Source organism: Miniopterus natalensis, chromosome 18, assembly GCF_054644295.1.
Source record: "Miniopterus natalensis isolate mMinNat1 chromosome 18, mMinNat1.hap1, whole genome shotgun sequence".
Taxonomy (NCBI): domain Eukaryota; kingdom Metazoa; phylum Chordata; class Mammalia; order Chiroptera; family Miniopteridae; genus Miniopterus; species Miniopterus natalensis.
This window is the reverse complement of record NC_142098.1, coordinates 23,189,612-23,211,062: the sequence shown is the minus strand read 5'-3', so window position 1 is coordinate 23,211,062 and position 21,451 is coordinate 23,189,612. Positions and strand designations below refer to the sequence as shown.

General features: G+C 55.1%; 1 protein-coding gene across 4 annotated transcripts in view; it reads right to left on the bottom strand.

Annotated features, from left to right (window-relative positions):
• Window positions 1–632: 632 nt before the first annotated feature.
• The window catches only part of BCAR1 (BCAR1 scaffold protein, Cas family member), a 38,604-nt gene continuing 17,785 nt past the window's right edge, over window positions 633–21,451 (bottom strand). For 3 of the 4 annotated variants that reach the window (XM_016196637.2, XM_087827354.1, XM_016196647.2), the window contains exons 2-7: window positions 13,689–14,300; window positions 7,775–7,936; window positions 7,483–7,599; window positions 5,477–6,574; window positions 4,348–4,437; window positions 633–1,666 (exon numbers count right to left, since the gene is read on the bottom strand). In XM_016196637.2, the coding sequence (XP_016052123.2) occupies window positions 1,154–1,666; window positions 4,348–4,437; window positions 5,477–6,574; window positions 7,483–7,599; window positions 7,775–7,936; window positions 13,689–14,300 (2,592 nt within the window). In that variant the 3' untranslated portion in view covers window positions 633–1,153. The remainder of the gene's footprint in view (window positions 1,667–4,347; window positions 4,438–5,476; window positions 6,575–7,482; window positions 7,600–7,774; window positions 7,937–13,688; window positions 14,301–21,451) is intronic. The other variant, XM_016196653.2, reaches the window with a different exon arrangement.

The following is a 21,451-nucleotide window of genomic DNA, read 5'->3' as shown; positions in this document are numbered from 1 at the left end:
CACCCTGCTCCTGAACTTGGGCCTTCACTCTGCCAGGTGGCAGGGGGTCCCCACAGAGTGGCCAGGAAGGGGACAGGAAGATGAATGGGACCATGGCAATCAGAGGACCAGCCTGCTGCTGGCCCCACACACTTGTCGCTCTAGGAACCCTCCCAGGAGCAGCAACCTGGCTGCCTCTCCCAGGCTCACTCTGCAGACACTGGAGGGGACCCACCACTCTCAGTGGTCGATGAGGGAGCTGCTGCCCTTTCCTGGCTCCTTCTGTCCTAGTAAAGAACCAGAGGGGAAGAGCCATGGCCTGGGCAGCCGAGGCCTGACTCTCAGAGCCCACAACCAGACCTAGACATCCGACTCCCGGCCCAGACTTCATGGCAGGCTAGATGCACCCTGGGCTCCCAAGGTCTTGCATCCATTAGCAAATCTTGCCTCCACTTTGCAGGAGATAACTGGCCGCATCTCCCTTGCCCAGTCCAGTTTCCCACGGCCTTGGTTTTCTTCTGCCGGGACCCTCACCTTCCCAAGAGGCTGCCCACATCCTACCAATGGGCCCCCTCAATCCACCACTCATACCCTGGGCATCCACAGTGAGGACAAACCTGCCTTGCCACCCAAGGGTCTGTTGCTTCTCACACCTCAGGACACAGCTTTTCGTTTTCAAAATTTTATTTAAATGTAGACTATTAGTCAAGTGATTGGAAAATCAATAATGAAAAATAGTTTTTAGGGTTTTCTCCTGGTGCTGAGAAGGAATACACCAGAGCTGCACTGATCCCTGGGGGGACACGGCGCCCTCATGGGGCTGGGGTCAGCTCCCAGAGCCACCCAAGGCCATGTGGGTCAAGGGGCCTGCACGCTCTGGCCTGGCTGCCCAGAGTTGGGACCCTCCCCAGGCCTGTGGTGCCCTCAGGGAAGACCACCAACCTGCTCCTTCACCTAGGCTCTGGGGCCTAGCTCTGCTTGGGCTCCTCTGAGCCCACACCCTGCCCTGTCATAAATATGTACAAATCCCTGGACAGTCTGGAGCACCGGACCTAGGTAGAGCTGGGGTTGCCTGTCCCCACGCCTACAGACACTCTCTCAGGGTGGGTGCCCAGGGCAGCCTGGCCCATTGCTGCCCTCCTCCCCTGCCCTCCAGCCCTCAGGTCATCTGTCCTCAGGCAGCTGCCAGCTGGCCCAGGACCCGGCGGAACTGCTGGGTGCTGTGGCCCAGCTCCTTGACCCTGTCCACCATGTCCTGGGCAGCAGCGGGTGATGGGTACTGCAGGGCAGCGGCCTTGGTGGTGGCTACAATGCCACGCAGGAGGTCACACAGCAAGTTGCTGTAGTGAGTCACCTGGCTTCGGACGTCAGCTGCCTTGGCCTGGCGTGACAGCGTGTCCCCGATGAACACCAGCTTATGGGCGCTGAGGATGACAAACTTGCTGTGTGCCACAAAGATCTTGGGCGGCTGGTTGGTGGCCACGGCGGTAAAGAAGGCGTCCACCGCGTTGGTGAGCGTGGTCAGGTTCGCCTCGCACTGCTCTAGGTAGAAGAGCAGCAGTTGTCGGTCCGAGGGCCCCAGGCTGCCTGTCCGCCCTGGGGCCAGGGGCTGGGCTGATGTCCAGTTGGTCAGGTCGTGGTCTATGGGCCGTGACACCTCCTGCTCCAGCCGCTCAAACTGCTTCAGCTGGGGAGAGGGAAAGCAAAGTGAAATCGCAGACACAGAACAGGAGGGATATAAGGGCTGGTACTCGGAGTCAGCAGCAGTGGGGAACAGGCCTCCTCTCTCCCACTGGCAGGGCGTGTATCCTTAGCAAATAACTTCTCTGTCCTCTAGAGTCTCCAAATAACTTTCGCCAATCTCATTTAGGATTCCATTTACATAACATTTTTTAAATGACACGATAATAAAAATGGAGAAAACAGGACGTCAATGCCTGGGTGAGGGATGTCAATGCCTGGGTGCTGCTCTCCAGTCGGAATGTAACTGTGGGGGGAAACTGGGTGACAGGTACACAGGACTGCTCTGTACTCTCTTCGCAACGTCCTGTGAATCTATAAATATTTCAAAATGAAAAGTTAACATATACAACATAAAAAGATTTAAATACACCAAGCAGAAAAAAAGGTAGCCATTACCTGGAATCCCATGCACTCAAAATAATGTGAAAATTCTGGTAAGTTACCTTTTAGAGCTACACACTACAGTATTTGCAGATAAAATGATATATTGTCTTTGAAATGATTTGAGGGTAAGAGGGACCAGATAAAACAGGGTTAGCTGCTGTGCAAAAAAAGGCTGAGGCTGGTTGAATGGGACCTGGGGACTATTTTCTTCAATTTTATAGATGTATTATATTTTTCATAATAAAATTTTTAAACAAAAGAAAGGCCATGGTGTTTGCAAAATTTCAGAAAACAAAAATTCACACAAAATATCGTTGAATATTCTTTAAGACATTTTCCTTTGAACACAAATTTCCTTTTTAATTAGAAAACTGGAAACACTATATATAATATTTTACCACCTCCTTTTAGCACAGACAACAGCTCATTCATTTCATGTCAGTGAGTTTGTATACAAACACGTAGTAAGAGCAAAATTTCCATTAGTGGTAGCCCTTGCTTGGGAGTCACATGCTCTCACCAGAGCTGGTTCTGACGAGGCAACTCAGTGGCAATGACTAGCTGTGCACAAACTCAGGGACAGACAAGTTCTATTCTAACCAAGGTATCAGCCTTAATTTAACTGGCAAAACCATTATGAAACCTAACATTTGAAACCCTCCAACTTTCCACCCCTTAGGCAGCTATGGTGAAACTCAAAACTCAGTTATCTTGTCTAGTAAGAGAATACACTCATTTTTGTTTTGTTTCGAACTCTGGTGGGTCTTTTGCATTCTTTGACAATTATTGGTGTGTTTTTAAAAAAAAACATGTTTTTATTGATTTGAGAGAGAGGGAAGAGGGAGAAAGATATAAATATCGATGAGAGGGAAACATCAACAAAGATCAGCTACCTCCTGAACACCCCCTGCTGGGGATCCAGCCAGCAACCTGGGCATGTGCCCTGACTGGGAAGCAAATGGCTACCTCCTGGTGCATGGGTTGACTTTCAACCACTGAGCAACACCGGCTGGGCAGACAATTCTTAATAGCTGCATGATAGTCTACTATACAAATGTTAACACTTTACACAACCGATACTCTATTATTAGACAGTTGGGGGGAGGGAATCCATATTTTTCACTGGTATGGAAATGAAGCAATAAACATCCTTGTCAACACATTTTATGTAGCTGTATGTTACTTGCATGTTATGTCCCTGGCCTAGAAACTCTAGATCTTTAGTTTCCTACATATTCCCAACTTTTATTCCAGCTTCCAATAATTTCTCTAAATGATCAAATATGTGAAGAGAATTATATTCAGCACAGCACAGCTTACAAAAATAATGCTGGGAATGACCTAAATGTCTACCAACAGGGGACGGGTTAAATAAATGCTGGTAGAGTCCAGAGGAAATAAAGACGAGGACAGGGTATGTGTCATTTGTTACATCAGTGGAGAGTCCGTATATTATATATATAAAGTTATTAACACTTATTCCTTCTCTGAGCATGTCCTATGTGCCAGGGACCTTCTAAGCATTGTACTTTACTCATAATTCTCACATCAGCCCTGAGATGGGTACAACTATGATCCCCACTTCACAGCTGGGGAAACTGTGGCTTTGAAAAATGTGTGCATGCACCTCAGCCTCAGAGTGGAGTGGAGCTGGCAGGCTCTCTGTGCCTCCCTTCCCATGACCAGGAGAAGGTGGGGTGAGGAAAACCTTATGGGTGATATTTCTGTGTTTATTTTGTGCTAGTCTGTATTAAAATTTTTATTACTTTCATAATCAGAATAAAACTCCCTTAGTTGTTTTGTCTTTTCCCAAGTGATCCAAAATATGAAGGAAATTCTATGTTTGTAGATAAATTATTTATAAGGAAAATTGGGTACAATGTAAATATTCAACACAAATGTTATGTGGCCTTTAAAAATAATTTATGAGGAAAGTTTAATGCCATGAAAAAATGCTTGAGATAAAAGCAGGCTGTTCACAAAGTATTATGTTACATACTCCTCTGGGCAAGTGGCTTCTTTTTTCTGCTTTTTTACACTTTTCTGTATGTTTGCTCTAAAATGCCTACCATGATTACTCTGATAACATCAACCCAACAAACGCATGAAGACAGGGATGCAGCTGAGTGCAGACTGGCTGGGCAGGGACCCAGGGAGGCTCAGCTCTGGAGACTGGCTCTGAGGGGTGACTTCTCTGATAAGCTTGGCCTGGAAGAAGCTGGTGAACCTGAGCATCCTCACCTGCTGCAGCTCCAGCTGGCCCTTCCCCTGCCGAATGATGTTGCCCTTTTCCAACAGCTCCTTCTGAGTCTTCTCAAACTCCTCCTTCCCCTGGAAGGGAGACACAAGGACTGCTGAGCCAGAAGCCCCTCAGACCAGGTAGGGCACGGTAAGATGAGCGGCCACCAGGTGGCACTGCAAACTGCACCCAGGCTCGCACTGAGGTCACCAGGCCCAAAGTGGGGGCAGCTTTCAGAGAAAGCAGCTCTCCTGGGCCTCCTCCATCTCGTGTCAGCACAGGGAGGGATTGGGCACACTCCACGTGGCCATGGCCATCCTCCCTGCCCACCTGTCCCTGACTCTTGGTCCTTGACACCTGCCGGCCCTCAGCCTGGAATGCTGAGACACCGGGCTGGCACCCAGGTCTCTGCTCAGAGGACCACTCCTACCCCACCTTCCCATCACCTTGCTGTTCCCCCTTGTCTAGAAGTATCTTTGTCTTTGCTTATACTGCAGAATCCATCTCCCCAGACAGAACAGCCACCTCTGCCCTGGTCACCAGAGAAGCCCAACCCCTGCAGGTGCTTGGAGCCATTCCAGGCTGGCACGCAGGACCCTGATGAAAAGGATGCACTGGCCTAAAGGCCTGAATTGGGGAGAAGAATGGGCTTCTGGGGGGGCCATCAGGCCTGGAAGGTCAAAGTGAGAGGAGGGCACAGGGATTCACTAAGGCCCTCCTGAGGCCAAATCCTCTCTGGCCACAAAAGCCCCCTATGTGGGGGGTTGATGAGGGGTCTATGACAGGGGTGGAAAAATCAGAGCTCAGAGAGGACCAGGGGGCCCTGGCCAGTGTGCCACAGTGGTTAGAGTGTCGGCCCTCGGACCGAAGGGTCTTGGGTTTGATTCTTGGTCAAGGACACATAGCTTGGTTGTGGGTTTGATCCCCAGCCCTGATTGGGGCGCATGCGGGGGGGCAGCCAATCGATGTGTCTCACATCGCTATTTCTCTCTCTATCCCTCTCTCCCCTCCACTCTCTCTAAAAATCAGTGGGGAAAAAATATCCTCAGGTGAGGATTAAAAAAAAAAAAAAAAAAAAGAGGACCAGGGGCTTCCCCAGGGCCCCAGGGAACCTGGGCAGGGTGTACCTACCTGCAGGTGGACATAGTCGTAATCCTCCATCCAGCCCCCCTCGCTGTTCTCGTACTGCCCATCCGGTGAGTCCTGGGAGGTGAACTTGGGGGGTGAGGGCAGGGGCCGGGACTGGATGCTGCTGGCCTTGTCAGTGGGGTTGGGATGCAGGGGGCCTCCCCCCTCAGGCCCTGAGACAGGAGCCTTGGTCCGTCTGAAGAGCAGCGAGGCATTGCCGTGCAAGAAGGAGGCCAGCTGCTTGGCGTCCTCGGGTACAGCCCGTGAGCAGGCCACCAGGCGGTCCAGGTCTTCAGAAGTGGCCCCAGTACCTCCCCGGCTACTGTCAAAGGTCTGACCATGAGCCACCAATGTCTGGTACACGTCCTCCATCTTCTGCAGTTGCCGGCTAAGCTTGGCATTCAGTGTGCGGTCAGAAGTGTGGGCAGCGTTGCCCACAGCACTGCGGGCAAACTCTAGCAGCTCATGGACAGCCCCCTGGACAGCAGCCACAGCAGCCCGCAGGTCCTGAGCCAGGGGCTCCTGAGGCTCTGTGGTGCTGCGCCAGCCCCCACTCCGGCCAGCACTGCCCGCCACATCCAAGAGGTGGGCTACAGTGGCACTCACACCCTGCTGCAGCCGGGTCAGGGCCTCCACGGCCACCTCCAGCTCCAGGGGCTCACGGCCCGGCACTGGCGCCTCCAGGGAGGAGGCCGACTGGCTGCTGCGAGTGCTGCCTGTGCTGGAGGCAGACAGGCGCTTGGCATCGGCTGGGGCCTCTCGCTCAGCTGGGGGTGGCACCACGTACACACCGTCATCGGCCACGCTGCTATCAGCCACCTCAGGAGGAAGAGCCCGCTCGCGGGGCACGTCGTACAGGGCGCTGGGGCCAGGCCGCCGCAAGCCAGGGGGCACGTCATAGAGGTCGGGAGCAGGCGGTGGCACGTCATACACATCCTCAGCGGACGGCGGGTCTGGAGGGGGTGCAGCGAGGACCAGCGGGTGGAGGGTTGGGTCAAAGGGCTTGGCCTTGGCAAAGGCAGGGGGCACATCATAGGTTTCTTCACGCAGTAGCGGGCCATCAGGGACGTCCTTGCTCACCGATGGAGGAACATCATACACCTGAGGGGCCAAAGGGTGGTCAAGACTGCCTACCCGTCAAGGCTGCCCACCCAGGAGCCAAAGGACAGGACCCAGTCACATACAGACACAATTGGGGTGCACACATTCATCACAATTCTTATCCACACAGGTATGGTTAAGAGCCCAACTCTGGAGCCAGACCTGAGCTGAACATCCTAGCTCCACTGCTTATTAGCTGTGTGACCTAAGGCAGGTGACTCAACCTCTCTGTGCCTGTCTGCTCACCTATAAGATGGGAGAGCTCCCTCACAGGTTTGGTGTGAGGATTATGTAAGTTAATTCACTGTGTAACTTCAACCACTTAGTGGGAGATCAGCTATCACACCACTACTACCATCACTACCACCCCCCACACATACACCATCACCCACACCACAACCATCACCCACACCACCACCACCATCACCCACACCATCACCCATACCACCACCACCATCACCCACACCACCCTCACCCACACTATCGCCCACATCACCACCACCACCACTGCTTGTGTATTCCCTACTCTGTGGCAGGTACTTGGCTGAGCTATTTGTATATTATAGTCAGGGTGACAACACCTCGGTTTGCCTAGGACAGATCTGGTTTGTGCCTGATGCCTCCTCCTAATTATTGGTCACCCCCTTTTGCTCTCAGAAGTGTCTTGGTTTGGACTATAAATTCTGTGGTCACCTTGCTGATACTGTGTGTTTTTCTCAGGCTCCCTCCAAGGAGCCCTTTCACAGCTGAGGAAGCAGAGGCTCATAGGAGCACCTGTCACAGAGCAAGTGAGAGGCAAGGCTGGGGTCCGGAGTCACATCTCTCAATGTCCCCACCCTAGTGCACACCCAGAACCTCAAGCTCAGTCAGGACAGCCCATGAGGCCCCAGCATCTGCCGACTGCTCACCGAGTGGTGGCTGGATGTTGGCAGGCTCTTCTCCACACTTGGGGGCACGTCATACACGTCCAGTGATGGGTCCCAGCCATTGGGACCCTTGACGGCCATGGGAGGTGTGTCATATACCTGGGGGCAAAAAAAGGTACAGTGATACAGGTGCCTGGGCCTGAGGGGATGGAAAGAACAGGAACTCCAGAGCACCCACCCTAGGACCACACTACCCTGACTAGGGCTGAGAAAGCCCAGCTCCTCCCTAAGCAGAGCCCACCTGGGTCACCCCCACCCCAGCCCCGACACCTACCTCCTGGCTGTACTGGCTGGGAAGCAGCCCTCGAACAGGGGGCACGTCGTAGATGTCCTGGGGCGCTGGGCCCAGCAGGTGGCGTGGGATGTCATACTCGTCCTGCTCTGGCTGAGAGGCCTCGAACACATAGCCCTGTCCCACGCGGGTAGGCACCACCACCTAGAGGCAGATGGCTGGCTGTCACCACCAGCCTGGAAGCCAGTATCCAGAGTCCACCCTCTCAGGTCCTCAGGGAGACTCCACTCCCCTGTGAGGTGGCTGAGACACACAAAGGTGGGGGCTGGGGCTTCCCCCAAGGGTGGGCTCAGAGGCCACTCGGAAGCAAGGGCATTCTCCCCTTGCACTCCGTGCCCTTTCTTCAAGGAAATGCAATGCCCAGGGAACACCAGGACCCCAAGGGTTTGTCCAGAATGTTGGCTCTGGCCAGGAAAAGGAAGTGGCTTTACAGCTGGATGACCCAGAAGGTTTCAGAAGAGGGTACAGATGGGCTAACGGAGGATGGGCCACCCTTGAGTGGGGTGCCTCTGCCTCAGGACACCTCCCAGCTACACCTTCTTCAGAAAGGTCTGCTAGCAAGGGGCTGTACTGCTGCAGGATCCAGCAGCCACCTTTTGGATCCAGGACAAATGGAGGTGGTGGTGCCAGGCTGGGGCCAGAGGAGGTGGCCTGCAAGAGATCCCAACAGGCCACCTCCTCTGGGGCCTGGGGCCTGGGGCCTCCAAGGAGGTGGTGGCCTGGCACAGAAGCAAGCAGCCCCCCTGCCCTCTACTACCCCCAGCACATCTTGGGGAGACTTGTGAGGATGGGGTCAGTAGGGACTCCCAGACCTCAGGGCCAGTTTTCAGGCAGATGGGGCATGAGGAGTAGCCAAGACTAGAACCAAGACCCCCACTCTCCACTCCCACAGGACCCTGAGACCACCACTCACCCGAACAGATAACATTGGCCCAGAGAGGCGGCCAGCCCCTTCCCCTCCCCGGTGTCCGTCTCCTGGCCCAGGATCCAAAGCTGCGCGCTGCCCACAGCCCTTCATGTCAGCACCCAGCCTGGCAAGTAGTGCTGGGCGGGCAGCCTTTTTCCCCGTAGGCACGCTGGCCTGTGGGAGGGTCAGCCTGTGTGGGGGTCAGCCCTAAGGGAGAGGCTGGCAGGATCTCCTAAGCCAGCTCAAGGCACGCCTCCCCCACAAGGCTCCTTGCTCTGCTCTTCTCTGACAGAAAGGCCTTTGTTCCCTAATCAAAAGGGATGTCTGGGACAGGGTTGACTCAGGCCCTCCCCACACACATCCCTGGGGGCACAGGGTTGAGGCAGGGCTGGCCCTCAAGCTCAACGCCCCCAGAATCCTGTGTCCAAGCTTGTGCCCAGCCCCCATGACACTGGCAGCTGCTGGTAGCAGCAGAGTGTCTACCGCCAGAAACCCAGGCACCGGCACTTTTCTCATCAGCTCAGGGCCTGGCAGAGCCTCCAGCTCATGTGTCCCCTGCCCTCCTCCGGGGCAGCCATCACAGCAAAGCAACACTGGGCTCTTGGGCAGGCTCCCATTAGCTGCTGGGGTGTGTTTCCACAGGGTATCCCCGCCCACTGCCCCCCACCCCAGCGTGTCTGGAGTGGAGTTGGCGGCCCTCCCCAGGCTCATCTCCCTCCTTGAGCCCCAGACTTGAGTCTCCTCCAGAGCTATTTTTAGACACTGGAACCTGCCAACAGCAGGGCAGGCAGGCGGGCGGGAGCTGGCGGGACGTGGCAGGTTGGCAGGGCCTTGAGGCGAGGCCTGAGGTGTCTCGAGGCCCTGCTGGCCTCCAAAAGGCAGGTGGGGACCTGGCCCCATGAAGAGGGGTGTTCACCCCAGCCCCTCTCAGCCTCCTCCAGATGACAGGGCAAGAAGCACAGGCAGAAGGGCTTGGAGAACGGACCCCAGGGCCTGGGCAGCTTGCCACGCCTGCGGCTGAGTTGGTGACAGTAAGCGGCCATATTGGCCAGCAAATGTTTTTTCTGGTAGAAAAAAACCAGTAAGACAGCAGCCAGTAGGGAAAAGCTTGTTAGGGAAACCAGCTCTCCAGAGTGCTGCTGAGCCTGCTAATCACAGGTCGTCCTGCTCCACACCTGGGGCCCCATTAGCAGGACCTGGAGGCCCCTGGGGTGGGGGACACAGCCAGAGTCTGAGAGAAAACACAGACCTCAACCCAAGATCCACGTGCTCTCTCACACACACATCTCAACAGTGCAGAAGACAGACACACAGAAGCAGAGAAAACATACATACCCACTGCCAGCTGCATATGCAAGGACAGAGCCAGGCAGGGCAGGGCCCCGTCAGGGCATCTGCAGAGCAGGAGTGAGACATGACGCTAACAGCTTCCAAGACCCAGTGTGATGGGACAGGCCACCTGCCCGGTTCTGCCTGGGTGACTGACCACCTCGAGGCAGCTCAGCTGCCAGGCTACCCCTTCTGCAAAAGGGTCATTGACTTACATGTGACCCAGGCTGACTGGCCCTGGGACACAGCCCCTTCACCCCCATCAGATTCCCCTCTGAGAAATGGAGCAATACAGGAATGCTGTGGGACGAAGTAGGTGACTATCTAATCTCTCATCAAGAGTGAGTCACATCTGACATGGGTCCCCTTGCTCCTGGCGCCCTCATGGCCTGGCACCAGGAGCCTGGGGAGGAGACAAAGCTCCCAGAAGGAACAGGACTGAGCTCAGCTGTGGTCTCCCCGGCGCCTGACCCAGCGCCACAGCTGTTCCCTTAGGCACAGCTGCATCCCCTGACCCAGAGGCACTCCCCCAAGAGCGACCTCACAAAAACACTCCTCCCCCTGAGGGCCCTACCTACTTCTTCCCTCAGCCTTCTAAAGCCACACCCCAGCCCAAAAGGTACTGATGCCCTAGTGTGGCCCTGACCTCTCTCAAGCCACTCTGCTCCAGGCATCTGACCCCTCCTGACCACTAGCCTCACTTGCCTTGGGCATCCTGGGTGCCAGGATCCCAAGCCCCCCCTCCCCCCCAAACAAAGTCCTGGCAGGTTTTCTCCACAGCCCAGCCAACCTCTACCTCTGGACCAGGAGCCGGTTCCCAGACTTCTGAGGGGGAGGACAAGGCTTATGAAAACATAGCCTTGAAATGTGGGCACAGATATGCGTACACCAAGATGTCCACTGCCTTGTTGTGTGTCAGAGACACGCACCATCAGAAACCACCTACAGCCCACCCATGGGAGGGGCAACAGAGCAAAATCCAGGTCAGCAGTCACAATCATGTTTAGGGACCCAACAAAATGCTTTTGACATCCATCTGATATTGGATTTACTACCTCAAAATGCAAAAGTATGCATACAAATCTGTGAAAGATGAATAGAGAGTATGCTAGGCAAAACATGCCAAAATTTCCCAGTGATTACCTCTTGATTGGGGCATCTCCTATCTAGGCTTTTTCATACATTATGCATTTTCTATGACAAACAAGCATCACTTTTATGATCATGAAATAAAGCAGATGCAATCAAGGCTGCCCAGGCCAGGAGCAATGGGGCTTCTTGAGGGGGTAGAGAGACTGGGCCCCAGCCAGGTGAGCCCAGAAGCAGTCTGAGAGCAAGTCCCTCAAGTAGGAGGGAAACAAAATCAATGACCAAAGCATGGGCTTGAGTCCATAGCCCAGCACGACGATCTCACTGCTGCTTCCTGGCCCACAGGGCCTCCAATACCTGCCCAGCTCACAGATGCACCAGGACAGGCCTGCCTGCAAAGAGGAGGGAAGGGAGAGGGGGGAAGGAGAAAGGTGGGTCTCCCTAGGATGTGTGCTGAGCATGGATTCGTGTGTGTGTGTGTGTGTGTGTGTGTGTGTATGCAGGGAGATGAACTATGGCCTGTCCCAAGGTTCACCAGCTAGGAAATGCTCCCTGCCACTTCCCACTAAAGCTACCTGGGAACAGCCTTAGTCTGGGCCACCCAAGTCCAGCATAGCATGCTTCTGCCACCACCGCCCGTCTCTGGCTAGGCAACTGAAGGAACAGGTAGGGCAAGAAGAGAAAGCCAGTCATTCAGGGCTCCCTGTGGCCAGTGTCCATAAAGCCCCACCTTCAGCCAGCAAATGACCTCTGTACAGGTATCCTGGCCACCAAGCTCTGCCCTTTGGGCAGGGGCAAGTCTCCTACATCAGCCCTGGGCTGGTCTGAGGACAGAGGCTCAGTGCTGAGGGGTGTCCACTCAGCTGTCTCTCCAGACACAGGCAGCCCTGGGCCCAGGGAAGCTGATCCCAGTAGAGCCTGGCTGCTGTGCCCACCGCCTATCCTCTCCCACCAGGGCCTCTGAGTCACACCACTCGCTGTGGTCTCCCTCTGAGGAAGGACAAGCTGGGAAGCTGGGGCTGGGGCTGGGAAGGCTATGAGGGCCTCTCTACTGGTGTGGGCTGGGTTTCTCAGGGTCCTCCAGCTGTAAAGTGTGAATAGCCACGGAGAAGACAGAGAGCTGGGTGTGGCCACCCTGTCCTCCAAGTCCATGGGACTTCTGTTACCAGGCCTGAGGAAGCTCTACTCCCCAAACTCTTGATGGGCTGTGTGCATGGGAAGACATAGGCTAAAGGTGAGAAAATGTTGCTCCTGACTCAGCCCAAGCAGCCAGTGGTGGCCTAGCATCCCTCTTCAGTCCTGCCTTCTTCCTACAGACTGGGGAGGTTGCAGGGTACAGGGCCTTGTCCCCTAGCCCAACATCCCATTGGCAACAGCTCACAGGGGGCTTGAACCAGTCTCTCTCAGGGTGACCCTACACTGGCAATCCCACAGGCAATGTCCTCCCCACTGTGTAGGAGTCACAAACAGGTCACCCTGTAGGTGCCCGCAGGCTCACTAACATGCCCCAAGAGAAGGGTTGGGCACTTGTGGAGCCAGAGATGGCCAGAAGATGTCCTCTACCCCCACCCAAGGGGCTGACACATCCCCCCAGAGGACCTCAGGCACGCAGCAGCTGGCCTCTCCCCTCAGTCCCTTCCTTCTTTCCTAATGGCCAGGTTGTAGACAACCACCCCCCGTCCATGAGACCCAAGCCCTACATCGACGATGGCAGAACAACAAGATGGAGCCATGGCCCATGAGGGTGTGGAGGTGCCGTGTCAGCCCTGCACTGCTTACCTCCAAACTGAGATATGTGAGGAAAAAAACACCTCTCCTCTCGTTCAATCCATTCTTTTGGGTTTTTAGCCATTCTCCCTAACTACTGCAATGTACTCCACGCTTGTTTTCTTCCCTTCAAGTACCATCCAACCACTCCCAACTCTTCCTCCCTTTCCTGGACCCCTGCCCCAGCTGGGCCCCTCAGTGCTCCCTGAACTCTCCACTCCATGGTCAGAATGACTTTACTATGCATACATTATGCATTTTCTATGACAAACAAGCATCACTTTCATGATCATGAAATAAAGCAGATGCAATCGAGGCTGCCCAGGCCAGGAGCATGGGTTGGGCAGGTCATTCCTACTCAAAACCCTCCACCTTCAGGAAAGCATCCAGGTCGTAGGTAGCATCAGGCCCCTGGGAATCTGTCTCCAGCCTGCTGCTCCAACCTCACCAGCCAAGCTCACCTGCCCACCGAGAATACAGAGACTTTTCCACACCGCCAGGCCTTTGACAGGCTTTATCCTATGCTGGTGACACCCTCCCACTGGGGTCTGTCTGCTGAAGTACACCTCATGGTCCAAGGCCAGCTCAGCTGTCTCCTCTCTGGGCTGTTCACACCGATAAGCAGCAGCAGAATGAACACATTCCCCAAATACCTCCTACCTTGACCCTGGACCAAACATACAGCTGCTGCTAGAGCCCCAGAGAACCCAAGGGTGTTCAGCTGTGCCCTGCTGTGCCCAGAAACCGGGGTCTGGGCAAAACCCACCAGGAGGGCTGCCAGCCATGCCAGGGTGGGGGCCTTACCTTTGGCGGGGGCTTTGTTCCTTCCCAGCTGCGTGCATCCATGGATGGGGGAACCTGGTAGATTTCATGCCCTATTCCAGCAGAAGGTGGCACCTGGTAAATGTCCTGGGTAGAGTTGCCAGGCCCTGGAGGCACCTGGTACAGGTCTGGAGCTGGGCTGGGGAATGGGTGATGGGGCATCTGCTTCGAGAACGTGGACGTCTGCTTGGCTGGGGGAGACTGGAACTGTGGGCTGGGCCCGGGGACTTGATAGAGGCCCTGCTGGGTCTTGCTTGGGGTCGGCACCAGGTAGACACTGTCAGGCTGGGGTGGGTAAGCAACAGGCAGCATGGGCGTGTACTGGGCAGCCGGGTTGTGGAGGCCAGGCTGGGGCTGGGCCAAGGAGGCAGGTGGGCCGGGGCCGGGTCCTGCAGGCTTCTTGTCGTGCATGCCCACCAGGATCTTGAGGCGGTTCCCGGGCACAATGCCTTGGCGCCCATGCAGTGAGCAGAGCCACCAGCCGTCCAGGCCCTGTGTGTCCCGCTCCAGCACCGTCATGATATCGCCCTTGCGGAAGGAGAGCTCATCCGGGGACTCGGCCACATTGTCGTAGAGGGCTTTGGCCAGCACATTCTGGGGAGAGAGGACACAGGTGGGCGTGAGGGCAGGAGGATAAGCGTGGGGGGCTCAGCGGCCTACCCAGCTCCAATGCATCTGGTGTTGGCACTGGGAAACAAACTAAGTAGCGTTTGGCATAATCCCGGAGCCTCTGACCCCATGACCCCCTGGAGAAAGGCCCAGCTGATCCTGGCATTTTTTCCAAATGGAACTGGATAGCACCTCAAAATCCTCTCAACCACAGCCCCCACCTACACTCCAGGGATAGCACTCAAGACACTCTTAAAAACCACTCCCAAAGCCACAGTGCAACCTGGACCAACACTGGGGAGAGCAGTGATAATGACAATGGCCACCATGTTCTGGGAAGAAAACAGGATGCGCACCCTCCCTGCTCCAACTCAACAGTCCTGCTGCCCCGCCAGTGCAACTGGCAAAGAGGAAAAATCCAAAGACAGAGTAGGGAGGGGACATAGGGACAAAATGGTCATCATCTATGTAAAAATCCCAACACACTAGAAAAATCCGTAACTGATGAGAATGAAAAGTCAGAGAATAGCCTTCACATGGTAACAACAAAAGCTATAAGTTATCTAGGAACCGATCACCAAAGACTGCAGGAGACCTCAGAGGAAGAAATGTTTACATTCTGTCAAAGGGCTCAAGGGGAAATGTGAATAGGGGGAACATGTACCAAGTTCATGGTGGGATGACCAAGCGCAATAAAAAGCCAATCAGCCCAAGCTTACCTAACAAATTACAATTACAATCAAAGTGCCAGAAGAAACTTTCTGGTTGAGGAATCTGACCAAAGAAAAAGAATCCTTCTAGAATTAAATGGCAGAATAGAGGTCCATGAATGGGCAGGTTAATTCTGAAAATAAAACGCCAAGGGGCACTCTCCTTCCCAGCTGTGACGAGGCACAACTCCAAACTAGGGAGTGGCACAGGGACCAGAGGGCTAGAACAAAGACCCCCAAGCACAAATGTACGGTGACAACAAAAAAATAGGGTGACAGGTCACCAAATGACGAGAGAGATTAATCTAGAATCTGGAGACACTCCTACAAATCAGTAAGAAAACCAACAAAATACGAAGAGTGACTTTTCTGAAGGGGAAAACAGAATGGCCAAGACCGTCAAAAAGAATGCTCACGGTTCCAGCTAGCAAATCAGGACACATCTGCAACTCCGCTCTGTGCGCCAGCAGGTGCCCAGGTGTCCGGTGAGGCCTGCTGGCCACACCCTCCCAAGTGAGAGTAGCAAACAGGAGAGCTACAGCCTAGAGCCCTTTCACGTAAATGTTATAAACATCTACAAAACAATCCTATGTTTTTCACAGACACTTATCCAGGGAGATTCCAGATACATTACATTAGCATGAGTGCTTCTGGAAGAGGGATGGGAATGAGCCAGACATCAAGAATAAATGGGAAAAATAAAGCAAAAGAAGGAAGGGCAGCACCCTCCAACCCAGTTCTTTGCTGCTATAATTCTCCTGCTAATCTGCACAGCCACTCCGAAGTTAGCACTGCTACGGGGTTCTACTGTAGGTCATCAAACCCTCCCAGAGCAGGGACATGCACTCCATGTGAGCCAGGAACGGGAGAGGCCGGAGAAGGCTGTAGGGTCAGAGGCAGAAGGACCATAGCACTAGCGACACTGAGCAGCAGACCCAGAACCTCACTAGCAGTGGAGAATCTGGGGACCAGGAGATCCTGAGTTTTCAGCTCTCAGCCCTGATGCCACTGCTCCCTGGCTGTGCCCAGACATATCACAGAAGGTTCCCCCCGCCGCTGGAGGGCCAAGGTCAGTTCCAAGGAGCTAAGGAGGCGCCTAGGGGAGAAAAGGTCAGGGTTGCTTTGGAGCTTAGCAGGGTGCAGCAGAGGCCCAGGCCTCACACATGGGGAAGCCAGGTCTGTGGAAAGGACAGGGCCAGGCCAGCTGGGCTCCAGCCTCACCAGGTAGGCCTCAGCTCTGGTTGCCCTCCTCGGAGTCTCCCCGGGTCTTAGTACACAGCCTGATCTAGACCCCTGACTTGGGAATGGGACCTGAGTTCTGGCCACCCATTAGCTGTGTGACCTTCCCCAGGACTCCCATCTGCAAGGAGTCAAGCAGGGGCTGTAATTCCAGGCTGAAGGAAGAGCCACACCCCCTAAGGCAGAAACAGGAAGTGGGAGCTTGGGCCTGGGGCAGAGTGAGGGTGAGGCCTCAGCCAAGCCCAGGAAGACCCACTCTCCTCACTCCACACCAGCATCTGGGGCCAGCAAAGACCCCTCCGAGCTGTCTCCCCTGCTTGTCACACTGAGGATTAGGGAAGAGACTGAGCATCAAGGTGACCCACCAGGGAGGCCCAGGCGGGAAGCATGTGCTCTGGGCCCCAAGATTGTATGTTCAAACCCACTTCCTCAAAGCAGCTCAGAGACCCTGGACCCATAAAGAGACAGAGACTGGAAAGTTGGGAGCCAAGAGGGGAAAGACCCAGGGGAGAAGCCAGCCCAGGCAGCACCAAGGTGAGCACCAGGGCAGAGTTACAAATGCATGGAAATGTAAATTATGCCTCAATAAAATGTCACTCCAACTTAAATAATAGGGAGAGGGTAAGAATAACTGGTAATGTTTGAGATGATTGGGAGATGTTTTCTCTTCCTGATTTTCAGAATTTTTCAATTTGTATTTAATGAGCATTTCTTGGCTTTGGGGTTAAAACAATACACATCCTGAAAAATAAAACAATGGACTACCTGCTAGGCTCCAAGGCAGGATAGGACAGAGGAGGCTGAAGCAGGTCCAGCGGCCAGAACCCAGGAAGAAGGAAGCAGGGGCAGGGGCTGCCCTGCAGCCCACTGAGGCTCAATGGCCCCTCTCCAGGCTGCCTTCAAGGAAATTAAGTTTCCCAAATATGGTCTGCAGCCTGCCTCGGGGAATCATATCCCTTCAGAGGGCGGGACACCGGGTCTCCCTCCCCTAGTGACCCCAGAACACAGAGTCACCCCACTGGGTCCCCCCAGCCCCTACCCTGGTGACCACAGGAAGTGCCAGCAGAGTGAGTCACAGGAAAATTCCCCTCTGGCCCAGTCAGAGGGGGCGGGGTGCAGACAGAGGGGACTGCCCCTAGGAGGCCCCCTCACCTCTCAAGAGGAGGACAGCCCAGGGAAGGCTGGCAGATGGGCCTCCGCCAGGCCCCACAGACAGGGCTGGGCACTCAGGGAGACTGGAGAGCTCTGCGGAGGGCAAGGTCCAGTGGGGGAGGGGGAGGGGAAAGCAGAGAGAGTCCTCCAGGGCCCAAGAAGCTAGCGGGACCTCCTGTGCAAGGGTGACCAGCCCCCACCCCTCAGAGTGAGCTTGCTGAGCAGTCAAAGCCAACTGCGGCTGCAACTGTATAGTCTGGGGCAGCTGGAGCCAGGCTGGGAAGCACCTCTCGGACTGGGCACGTGGCACTGTGTGCCTGGCACCAGGAGCTCCTCGCCTGCGTCAGCTGGCACCCCTGCCCAGAGCCCCAGAGGCAGCCTTTTCGGAGCCCTCTAGCTGGCCAAGCACTTGCCCCTTTGGGCTTCTAAGCCTCCCAGCTGCTCCTGACACAAGCTTCTCCTTCCTTCTCAGGCCACTCAGCAGCAGCTAGGACCAAACCTGGGTAACCTCAGGCAAGTCCCTTAGCCTCTCTGAGCACCCAGATCCCTGTTAAAGGCAGCAAAGGCCTAGTGCTCGCTCAACCAGGTCCCTATCCACATGGGGCTTACACCCAGTGGGGCAGACAAACACCAAACAACTTGCTAGGGCAGGGGGCAAAAGTACGGTGCCAGAACTAATGTGGGACAGGGCTGCTGCATACAGGGTGGTCAGAGGTGGCCTCCCCAAGGTGGTGACACTTCAGGTGACTCCTGAAGAATGAAAACTAGGCAACCATGAAACCAGCTGGGGAAGAGCATACAGGCAGAGGAGGGGCATGAACCAAGGTACTGGAACAAGGAGAGGCCAGAGGGGAGATGAGTTGTGGCCCTGGAGCAGCAGGCGGGCAGTCACACTGCAGGATGAGTTGGGATGGTATGTGGAGAGCTCAGTAAGTGTTATCCAAATGGTGGCATCCACAGCAGGATAAGCCTACCCCAAGCTCTGGACATGTTCCCCAGGACCCCAGGGTCTTGCCCCAGCTTGCAAGAGGAGCCAACTCCCGCAGAGCCTGGCTTTCCAGCCTCCCTTACTGCTGGGACAATCAGGTGCTTCACCCCCAAGCTCACAAGAGGGCACAGCTGTGATATCTTGGAGGGGCAGCCTGCCAGGGCACCATCACAGTCCTGGCAGACACTGCTGGCCATCTCTGTCCAAGGCACCACAGAGACTGCTGCCTGCCCTGCCCTGCAGCTCTGGTGACCTCACTCATACCTCTAGGAAACCTCTGTGTCCCACTCCTTCAGGACATGACTAGGTTGTGGTCCCTCCAAGGAGGATCCTGTGCCCCTCCTCGGGCACCTGCTCCCTATTGCTGCCCTCACTTGAAAGCGCTGACCAATACATCTTATTGCCCACTTCATGCCCCCCAACCTGGACACCCAAGATGGGAGGGGCTATCTCCCTTAGCATCGGACCCTCCCCCTCCACCCCAAGCACCAGGCCTGGCCCAGGCTCAAGCAGAAGCCCTCCTGGCAGAAGGTGGTGTCCAGCCCTCCCTGGGAGCAGTGTGGCTTCACCTGAAGAAGCCAGGAATGCCCTTTGGGGCTCGCTCGCCCCAGAGGGAGGAGGCAGAGGAGAACCCCTAGTCATGCCAGGTGAGTCCTCAGCTGGGTCTTGGATATCTGTAAGAACTGCAGCCATCTGATGGATATTCAGGTTTCTTCCTCGGCTCTGCCAGCTGCTTCAGGGATCTTGGATGTGCTCTGGGTATTCCAAAACCCTGACTCTGGGAGAGGATGCTAGCTGGTGGCTGGGAGTGGTAGAGAGGCACAACTGACAGGTTCCCAATGACTACAACAAATCATGGTCAGTGCTGTCAGAGGCAGGGCTCTTTTGCATACTTCAATCATCTCTTTTAACCCTATGAGACACTATGACTACCTCCATCTTACAGATGGGGAAACTGAAGCACAGAACAGTTACTTGGCTTGCCAGGGTCATAGGGAGCAGCAGAGGTGGATCTGGGTTGTGTAACAACGAGGAGCTGGGTGGTTCCTAGGGCAATGCTTAGATTCATGGTAAGCCAGGAGTAGAAATTTCACAGGCCTTTTCCTCCCTCCATTCCCCACCTCCAAAACACACACACACACACTCTCTCTCTCTCTCTCTCTAGTCCCAAGTACAGAGCCTCACACACAGCAGTCACTTGGGAAACACTAGTTCCCTTCATACCCAGAACCATCTCAAATGTGAGCCAAGTTTATTTCTGGGGTATTCTGTTTGCTTGTCCCAAGGAACCTTGGTGGCCAACGGACACAGGCCCAACACATGTGCCGACTGCAGTCTGCGCCCACAACCCCTGCTCCGGAACCTCCCTGGAGGGGCACTGGCATGGGCCCACTGGCCAGGGTCCTGACCATCCCCTAGTCCTGCCCCACCTCCAGGCTGCAACTGAGCTCTGAGAGCAGTGTTCTTCCCTTCCCAGACGTCCCCACACTCACATCCTTCGTGGAACTCTAGGATCAGCAGCCTTAGCACCACTGCCCTAACACTCCCAGGAACAACTGGGTGGCCAGAATCTAGGTTCAAGTTCTCAGCGCTCGGCCAGCAGGGAACAAGTGTGGGGGAGCCCCAGTTCCAGAGCTGTTCCAAGGGGAACACAGTTCCTGCCCTACCTACCTCAGGAGCCTGAGGCTCAGAGGACAGAGCCTCAGCCCTATGCCTGACACTAAGCAGCCATAGGACAGGTCTGTAGAATGAAGGACTAAAAACCCACCTGCAGGTGGCTGCTGCCAGAGGCTCCCTGTAACAAGCCATGCCTGGCCTGGGCTGCAGTGGCAATAGCAGATGCCTTTGTGTCCAGGGCCAGCTCTGGGCCGGAAGCAGCCCCTTCCCCCACCTCTGCTAGAATGTCCCAAGCACTGTCTCTAGGAGGCTGGGCAGAGAGGTAAAATGGAGAGGGGCCTCCTGCTGCAGGACATGGCCTCTGCAGCCCCCAACATACCATGGATGGTGGGAACAGGAAAGACTGAGGCCAAAGCACCAAGAAGCCTGTGGAGTGGTATGAGGGCACAGCGCTATACCCTCCAGCCCATTCTAGCTGCTGGCAGCTTGGGAATAGTCACCAGCCCCTTAGAATCCTCACCACTGCCACCCAGCCCAGGGACTTGACCTAGGCTGGCAGACCCCAGACCTATACACCCGAGGAGCTGGGTGGTTCCTAGGGTAATACACCTGAAACCCTGCTGCTCTCTTTCCCAGTCCCTGGGGCCCTAATGGTAGCATTCACAGGTATCTCAGCAGAGGGCTCAGCATGAGGCTGACCTTTACTTCAGGGGTAGCACCAGGCCCAGAGTAGGAGTAACTACCCCCAGCCCCAGATTTGTCATCATGGAGGGCAGAGGCAGAAAGGACAGCCTGGAGGGGACAGCAGGGATTTCACTTCTTACAAGGCCCTGGCTTCTCCACCTTGGCATCTAAAGCCACGGAGAGCTCTGCCCACTCCAGTCCTAGATGAGATCTTTGAGCAGCCCTTCAAGTGCCACCTCTGCCTGAGCCAAAATCAAGGGGGACATGATGGCACAAACAGTGCAAAACTCTAGCCTGGCCAGCGTGGCTCAGTAGTTGATTGTCAACCCATGAACCAAGAGGTCCCCAGTTCGATTTCCGGTCAAGGGCACATGCCCGGGGTTGAGGGTTCAATCCCCAGCAGGGGGCATGAAGGAGGCAGCTGATCAATGACTCTCTCTCACCTGTGTTTCTATCTCTCTCTCCTTCTCCCTTCCTCTTCCTCTAAAAAACAAAACAAAACACAATAAAAGCACACACATATATATATATATTTTTAAAGTGCAGAACTCTAGCTAAAAAAAGTACCAAATGCCTGATTTCTGGGGTGTGCACTGGAGATGGGTTGGGAGATGGAGCTCTGCCCCTCCACCCTCTGTGCTCCTTCTACTCCAGGCCAGTATTTCACCCCACTCCTCACCTAGAGAGGGGAGGGAGTTAGGGCAGGAGAGAGGTGGAGACAGGGCCCTCTCCAGTGCTGAGGGCCC